The 8,550-nt window shown below is 40.0% G+C and overlaps 1 protein-coding gene across 2 annotated transcripts; it reads right to left on the bottom strand.

Moving 5' to 3' along the window:
* Positions 1-312: 312 nt before the first annotated feature.
* On the bottom strand, positions 313-5,568 carry LOC141467678 (14 kDa phosphohistidine phosphatase-like). 2 transcript variants are annotated; one of them, XM_074152319.1, is made up of 4 exons: positions 5,402-5,544; positions 4,810-4,934; positions 2,227-2,357; positions 313-1,102 (listed from the first exon to the last, which is right to left on the bottom strand). In XM_074152319.1, exons 1-3 carry the CDS (start codon positions 5,529-5,531, stop codon positions 2,265-2,267), a joined length of 348 nt encoding a protein of 115 aa, XP_074008420.1. In that variant the 5' UTR covers positions 5,532-5,544; the 3' UTR covers positions 313-1,102; positions 2,227-2,264. The 2 variants fall into 2 exon arrangements, with proteins under 2 accessions (XP_074008420.1, XP_074008419.1); XM_074152318.1 differs by lacking the exon at positions 313-1,102 and having other exon boundaries at positions 1,318-2,357; positions 5,402-5,568.
* Between the last annotated feature and the right edge of the window lie 2,982 nt (positions 5,569-8,550).

Raw genomic sequence — 8,550 nt, 5'->3', positions numbered from 1 at the left:
AAAATTAGAATTGGGATGTCCATAATTCCAGATGAGTTCTAAAAAGTCAGCAGATATATGCTGAGAAGCAGCAGAACTCCACACTTAGTTTTGTAGGCTGGTGGTTCTGTTGGTGTTTCAACATCAAATACTGGTTTCCCTAATCTACATCTCTACCTGCCAAATCGCCACCATCCTAGTGACCAGCTTCCTGCTTCTTTTCTTGATCTGGAATAAAAGTCACTTAACTTGTAATTGGCATTTCCCCAAATGACATTGCACTAGAAAAATAACAGAATTGAGAGGTCCCTCAAAGCATATTTTTTTTTTTTTGGATGACACAATAAGCCCTTACATTGAGTCCAATTTCTTGTATGAAGAAACAAAGGTAGAAATCAGCTGGTAACTCAATTTATTAGCTCATTCCAAATCATCACCCCTTTTTTCCCCCTACCCTATCCCCTCGCTTTTTGAAAGTCATCACAATCAGAAATCCAGTCTAAATTATGTCTTTCCCATAAGTATTGTGGAGAGAAACATTAAAATCAGTCATAAAATGTCTCCGGAAACTAACTTAAAAAGCTTGTTTGTTTTAAGAGGCGATATCCTTAACTGATGACTTCCCTTTGAAGACTATTTGCTAGTTTTGGGAAATGAGGCTATTAAAAAAATCAGTTTGTATACTGGCATGAATTAAATGGCATCCGTTACAGTTACTTTACTAAAGCTTAGGGGAAAAAAACCCATGAGGAAATTGAAGTGGGATGTGCCCAATTTACAAATTATTGACCTGTGTGCTATTCTTAGCTACTAGGTACATTTAATTATGTTCTGAAATCAAAAAATCTTGTTAAGAAAAATCATGGCATTTGTGGAGATGCAACCAGACGACCATAGCACAAGAGCATAAAGAGAAGCACAAATAGCACATGCAAAAGCTCACAGAGGCACTGGGGGGGAAAGTCCAGGTTGCATGTAGGAGGAAGCAGGTGCCAACCAAGAGACCTACAGCACCAGGTTCAAGAGATCCTACTCCCAGGAGATTATTGGGATGGAGATACCTGGAACTCTTCTAATGAGGAATGGACTGGAAGGTCTGAGGATGAGAAGAGGAAATTCCACTCTGTCCAACCAACCAAAACAAAGATACAGAAAGGTGACATGAGATGGATAATTAGTGTAATAAGGCAGTAACAGCAGGATTTTTTTTGTGATAGAAACTGGACTAAAGACTCTCAAATTTCATAGTTTGTACTTTAAGAGTCACATGCACATTGAAGAGAAAAAGCCACTCTGTACCACCAGCTACTGGGAGATAAGTGCAGTAGGAACCACAGCAAAGGGAAGAACCAGGATTTATATACAAATACCTCAAGTATAACCACAAGTTAACAATGTAAGCATAAGAACAAAAGGTACTTCCTTGAAATTCACAACAACATTCAAGAGAAGACTGGCAGGAAAGAAAAAAGTGAAAACTGTAGCAAGTAACTTCACAACAAATGAAGGGCAACATCCTGCCACAACAGGAGGAAGCAGGTGCTGTAAGTTAACTCAGACACTACCTAGGTATACTGGGAAGAAAGCTATAAGATAATTATTGCTATAAAAAGAATTTGAAAAAGCATCATTATACTCATGGGGAATAAAAGCAGTACAGGGGACTCAGAATTAAACAAGTATTGTCAGAATTTGACGTTGTCATCAGTCTGCTATAGGGAAGGATCTTACAAGAACACAAAAGATCTTGATCATTACTTGTGTGGCACACAAATACTGAATTTTCAGAACCACTGAGTAAATCAAAGACTTAGAACATTAGTAAAGAACTGTAACAGTCAACCCTCTCCCACGATTTTTGTAAATGTGGGTGAAAAAGTTGAAAAGCCTAGAGAGCAATAGAAAATAAAGGAAACAAAATACTGTGGTCAAAAGACCAGGGAACAGGTTTGGTCCTGTCGTGTTTAAACTGATGGCAAAATCCTACAATATATCAGTGAGACAGGACTGGATGAAAACAAACTGGAGGTAAAATGATGTGGGAACATTTGATTAGATGGCACGCCAAGAGAGCAGGAAAAAGGCAAGGAACTGCAGATTCTGCACAAAGGAATGATCTGAAAAATAAAGATATATCTGGGGATTACTAACAGTATTATAAATTACAGCAGAGTCCAGTTACTCCAGATTTATGGTAACATAATAGAGACACATTCAATTTTATTTACCAAAGTACAGCTTAGTTACCAGTTTTGAACTGCTTGTTGTGTTCATAAGTAGTCAATTTATTTCTTGTCGTCTGACCACATAATTTCATAATCTGTATACACTTTTTTCAGTATCTCTACGGTTACTGAATGATCTGCTTTTCCGTAGCCCTGCAAGAAAGAACAAGTGCTTATTAGACACATACAGAAAGCAAGTCCACAGAACATTGAGTTATTGCCAACGCAAATTAGGCAGTTATGATTTGATACTTCTAGTAGCTCACATACAAATCTAGGTTCTAAGGAGTTATTCTTGCAGTATCAGGTTTTATTTCTCTATTGCCCTCTCCAATTTCCCCCACCTGATTTGTAGAAAATAAATGAGATAAAACCAAGCAATCGCAAGTAATAGAGGATGCACTTTTCACATCATAGTTTCTCCATCAGAAAACTTGTTTTAAAACGTTCCCAGCTACCATATTTATTGAATGTTCTTTTAAACCACAGAGATCACATTGACCCACTTGAATGTAGGAGCATATATACAACTGATTTGACTCAGCTGAAGGAAAAGGGAATAAAAAGCCACACATGTGAACATCTGAGTAGTATTGTAGCCACTAAAGAAATCAGTCTTCATTTTTTATTTATTTGCAAGCTTGTTTTAGGTGGTAGTGGCATAATTTTAAATATCTGTTCTTCAGCCATTGCAACTCTGGACTAAGTCAAGGTCAGATGATCCATCTGATCTTTGACCCTCATTTAAATCACTGATGACTGCTATTCTTTCACTGAAATTTAAAAGAGTTGTGGTAGAAGGTGCCTTTCCATTATTGTCTTAATGACTTAAGTTATCTTGATTTCTAATTTCAGAACTACAAGTTTTTTTCCTGTTAAAGAGCCTTTACTGCACAACAGTGCAGTCTTCTGATAAAAGCCTGTGATTTACAGGTTATTTTCTTTTTCTGGTAATATTTCATGTGAAACATTTCACTTGGAAGGCTGAAAAGTGCTCAAGATTGCATTACCAAAACATGTACTCTTATTCATCACTGACTCTGTCCCAAGACGAACAGCTTAAGTAGACCAGCATTTAAACTACACAGGTTAAAATTATTGATGCATTATGAAATGCAAACTTTTCAAAAATACCAGATAATATAGTTATGTCAGAAACACAGCAGGTTTATACTGTAGGTCAGTTGTAAAGCAACAGCCCTACAGACCACTCTTGCACTTTGAAGACTGCACATGGCTTTGCAAATAATAGCACAGCATCTACTTCAAAAGAAGTCAATGACTATTTCTCTGGTTTTCGCAAAAGACTTGGTCTGTCCTGGATAGTGCTGTTTTGGAGTCTGACAACAAATCTCCTACTAAAGAGAAGCACTAAACCAAAGTAATTCATATACTAACTTCTGATCTGCTACTGAGGACTTCTGAACCTCCAGGTCTCTGCCTGACAGAAGCCCTCATGGTAATGAGACTCTGCTTTTACATGGTGCCCAGCTGAAAGCATCAAGGTACCAAAAGCAGAGAAACAAGGTATATTCCATAGACACAGCGTTACAAGAGCAGGAGCTGATCTAACACTAACACTAAATTGGCAGTTGAATTAATAATACAGGTGTCAAGTCTCATCTAAAAATGCAGTTGTGATGGGCACAAGCCTTTAGAATAAGCATTACACACTGTCTTCCCATCCCATATAAAACCTAAAGTTTTGTTTTCTTTTTTTCATATGACTCCAGGTGCCAAGAGCCATTTTAGAACAAAAGCAGAACTAGTCATTTAAAAATGCTTAACACATTCAAGGCCCAACCTTCACTGCTCATTCAGTCAAAGTAAACGGATTTGAAGTAACCATCACTTTCTATAAAAAAAAAAAATCAATAAAGTTAATAGAACTTTGTTCTTGTCCACATTAGAAACCTAGAATGTTTACTCACAGTATTACTACAGAAGTAGCAACACTTCACCACAGAGCAACACCAGAAACAGACTGCAGCACGTTCCCTAAATGCAGTAAGTCATTACCTCTTACTGAGTCTTTCATAAGGAAATTAAACTTACACAGAACAGTAACACGTGGCAAAATGCTCCAGTTTCCAAACCCTTGGAAGTTACTTCTATTCCCACAAAATGCAATGTGAAACTATGATCTTCACCTACTAAAAATTCACCACAGCTAAACTGGGTCTACTCTTCTCACCCAACACATACACAGAACAGTCACAATTTAGATGGGCAACTACCAACCAATGTTTTTATTGGCAATTAAGATCATGTAATAGCTGGATTAAGACCCCAGGGCTATAAATGGGCTTTTCCTACTCTTGCAGTAAAACTAATAGATTCTCAGTCAAGAAATGCCAACATCCAATTTTAGTCTTGATTATAACATAACACTGATATTACTCAGCATTGTTAACTATTATTTTTGCTTTGGTCTCCTGCCCTTAACATCAGTGTTTTTCTAATCTATCTCACAAGTGAGCCAGGCAAGTTTTCCAGTTAATGTTTACACTGTGATTCAAATTGCTAAAAGCCACCATACTGTAACACAAAAATCCCAAAACATCAGAGACAAAGGAATCTGAAGGAATACACGAGATGCACTTACTGTAGACAGCCCGAATACCCTAATCTTCTTGTCTTTGCTATTATGGTCAATTTTCCCTCCTCCAAGGCACTTGCACTCATATCCCAGCTTTTCCATCTCAGGATTTACTTTTTCAAATATGTGATCTGCACAAGAATGGTTAGAGCCATTAGAGTATGCACAAGGCATCAAATACTCTAGAAGTCTTTTTTTCAGCTATTTTCCACTCACTTTCCTCCAGTTCCCTTCCTTCACCTGCAAGAGAGGGGGGGTTTCTCTTGACAGACATAGGAAAGCTGTAATTAAGCTTCTCTATTTCCGTTTTTTTATCTTAGTTAATGCATCTCATTCTCCTAAATGAGGTTTATCGAGTTTGGAAATAACATCTGACAGAGATATTGACCCACTTTTTACGTTCACACGAGGCACCTATAAAGGGGTAAGAAGGGGCTTCTGAGCTACGCCCGCTGACACCAGCCACCGCAGGCCGGGGGCTCCCCCCCACCTCAGCTTCGCTTGGAAATCGGCGGCCATGTCCCGCACCTGAGGGACGCTGCCGGGTGGAGGCCCTGCTATCGGTCCCTGCCGCCCCACCCCCCAGCCTGTCACCCACTGTGGAACTCGGCCGCCTTGGTGCCGCGGACGATGTCCCGCTGCTCCCCGCCGCCGGGGCGCTGCAGCCGCACCAGGATGTACTTGAACGTGCCCTCGGGGTCGATCTCCACGTCCCTCACTGCCGCCATGGCGGCGCCGCCGGCCTGTGAGGTAACCGCGCCGCGCGCAGGCGGAGCCCGGCGGCGGCGGGAAGGCGCCGCGCGCGCCCGAGGGCGGGGCAACCGCCGTCACCGTTGCTCGTGATGAGAGCTGGCGGCCGGCTCAGGCCGGCTTCTCCTCACAGGCCGTGAGGGCACGGCACGGTGAAGGCATGGGTGACTCCTGTAGGTTACCCGTCCAGGCGTTGAGCATGTCCGTGCCCCTCTTCCCGGGCCGCCTCTCCCCCGGCTGACAGAGCTGGGGCCTTGCGGCAGGTACCCGCCGTCACCGGTCCGTGGCAGCGCAAGGCTTTTATACTGTGTGGGGGGTGAAGGTCGTGGAGAAGCAGGTAGCTTGATGCCCCAATATTCTGTAGGTTACATTTTACGGTTATTAAATAAGAAATACAAATTTACCTCCTGTTTGCCTTATTTTATGGGTTCCACTTGACGAGCAAGGCAGGCTCCACAGGGATTCATCAGGAAGTCAGAGATGTCTTGAATGAATGGGAGACACCAATTTACTGATGATTGAATCTATGGGACTTACTGGAGGAAAAAGAGTTGTTGCCTTACAGTGTTGAGGTAAGAGCAAAGACATGCTCACTCCAAAAAGAGGTAACATCCACATTTTTAAAGATCTGAAGGTTTTAAAAAAAGTTGCAGAATATTTCCACAAACAAGTTTCAACATAGCCGCATCCTTTAAATGCTATATTGTAGGTCACTTTCAACTGACCTATTCTATTAATACATACAAATAGTAAAACATTCTTGGCATGAATTTCTCCAACTCTAATATAAAACCAGTGCCTGAATACAAACATTATGCTGTATAAGATGTAATATATGGAAAACATCAGTAAAATAGAAGAGTACATCATCTAAATACAGTACAGATGGTTAACAATATATATGTAATTATTAGATTTTATCTTGTGAATTATTACTTCATAATTAAAGGTGTTTACTAAACTACTTTATTAGCTGTTCTATGTCTTAATAAAAATTTCATTATTTTAGATACTATTGCTAGTTACTTTTTTGAGTATAGAGTAATACCGTCACTGTGAAGAAAATAACCAGAGCCCTAGTAATATGAGCCAGATCCTTCTTACCAGTATTTTAGGAGATGAAGAGGTGAGAAGGGCTTTAAGTAGAAACCAAGCCTACCATCTCAGCTGTTCTGGATTTGCCAAGGCAGGGAGGGAAAGTGATAAAAATCTGTGTCTGGGTGCAGTGCCCTTTAGGATCATAAAGCTGAGAGACTTCTGTAGAGCTGAGGTGGTTGCTTTGTTCAGTTCAGTAGTAAAGGCCTATAGGATTATTAGCTTTTTAAGTTTATTTCAAGTAATCTAGAAAGTCTATTTTTGTTTTGATAGCTTTTGTCTATACAGCTTATTCTTTGATTGTTTTGTCTACTAATTTAGCTGAGTATCTGATGCTCTTATTTATCTTTTCTTGAATCTTTGCTATTAAGAAGCTTTTACAGAGTTTGCGTGTTTGAATGAACTTTGCCTCGTTATTTCTTACTGAAATAGGGTACTTTATTCCTTTGAGCATAAAAGCTTGTTGCGTGCCCATGGCTATAGAAAGCTTTATTGCCCTATTTTAGTTACGATGCACGGAAGGAACTTCCAACAAACAATGGTAGCACTGATGAGCAAGAGCAAGGATGGCAAAGGAAATACTTATGGCACACCTCAGATAGGAGCTAAACTTTAAAGGAATTTGTCTTCCCCAAGGAGAGCAGGATCTGGCTTGACCTAACATGAGTTTGAGCAAATAAGTTCATAACTTAGTAACAGGCAAAACAGAACTTATCCCATTGTCCTTAATGCTTTTGTCTTCCCAAGCACCCACCTTATCCAAAAGTAGTTTCCTATGCCGTGTTGAGGTATATTGGAGCTTTCTGTTGGCATCTAGGCTGATGACAGAAATCCCCTGCTGTTGACAGTAATCGTTAGTGTGTCACTTTGTGGGCCTCAGGAGTCTGAAGAGGATGGCATAGGGCAACAGGGGTCTCAAACCAGAGGCAGCCTGCCTGCAATAAAACTGCATAGAGGGACTTTCCTTTTATAATGGGATTACTCATATCTAACTGTGGCAGTGAGTTTGGCACTATTTTCTGAAAAAATAAGGGTTTTTTTTTAAATTTATTTGGCTGAGGGACATCTTGTCTCTTCAGTGTTGTCCTAAAAAACATTGCTCTGAGGAAAAGTACTGTAAATATCTCAAATTAGATAACCGTACACCAATGTGATGATAATTAACACAGGACAGCAGGTATTTTTCTTGAGTAGTTGTAGCCAGACCGTCAGGGTTAGTGTTGCCACCATCCTCTTCTATTGCACGTAATGGGGCTTGTTTTTCATTATGGTTTGCAGGCTTTGGACTGGACCTAAATGACTATAAAGTTGCACTGTTGTTGTTTATGCCTTTCCTATCATCAGATTGTTTTAATCCATATGCCCTTGTAAAATTCACCAATCCTTACATTAGGTTGGGTTGTGCCAATATTGCAGTGTATGTTGCAGTGGATTAAATTGTTGGTGTAACAGAATGTGGTGTTAGGCGGTTGTTAGGCTGAAGCTGGGGTACCTCAACCAAGTTACTGGTGGAGCTAGTGCATCTGAACTTGATCAAATTTCTCCATATATTCCAGCAATTGGAAAGATTAAAAAGAAGCAACAAAAACTGTGGTTCATGTGACGTGGTGTGATAGCTGGGTGTAATTAGTGTAGCTACCCCTGTTCATTTTCATAGAGATATGAGATGTCTTGGTATCTGTCATACTTTTACCTTCTAAAAATACTTTCTGAGTGTCTTGAGAGGGATAAAGCAGATAATAGCCTTGTGTCCTCTATTGCATCCCTTATGAAAGGGTCTTGTGACTATGCTTTTTCTGTTTAATAATTCTTGAAAGTGTTAATGGTGTCGATTCAATTTGAGCTCATGATAGAGTTACAGTGTTACTATATTCCTGCAGGTTCTATGAAAATAGGTGGAGA

The sequence above is a fragment of the Numenius arquata genome, chromosome 8 (assembly GCF_964106895.1).
Source record: "Numenius arquata chromosome 8, bNumArq3.hap1.1, whole genome shotgun sequence".
Taxonomy (NCBI): domain Eukaryota; kingdom Metazoa; phylum Chordata; class Aves; order Charadriiformes; family Scolopacidae; genus Numenius; species Numenius arquata.
Note: the sequence above shows the minus strand (reverse complement) of the source record. Positions and strands in the feature narration are given on the sequence as shown.

Coding starts and splice junctions, on each gene's coding strand:
- LOC141467678 (XM_074152318.1), bottom strand. CDS start 5,531: ATGGCGGCAGTGAGGGACGTGGAGATCGACCCCGAGGGCACGTTCAAG. Junction 4,935..5,401: donor CAAGGCGGCCGAGTTCCACA/GTGGGTGACAGG, acceptor ATTCTTGTGCAG/ATCACATATTTGAAAAAGTA. Junction 2,358..4,809: donor GGGTATTCGGGCTGTCTACA/GTAAGTGCATCT, acceptor TCTTTCTTGCAG/GGCTACGGAAAAGCAGATCA.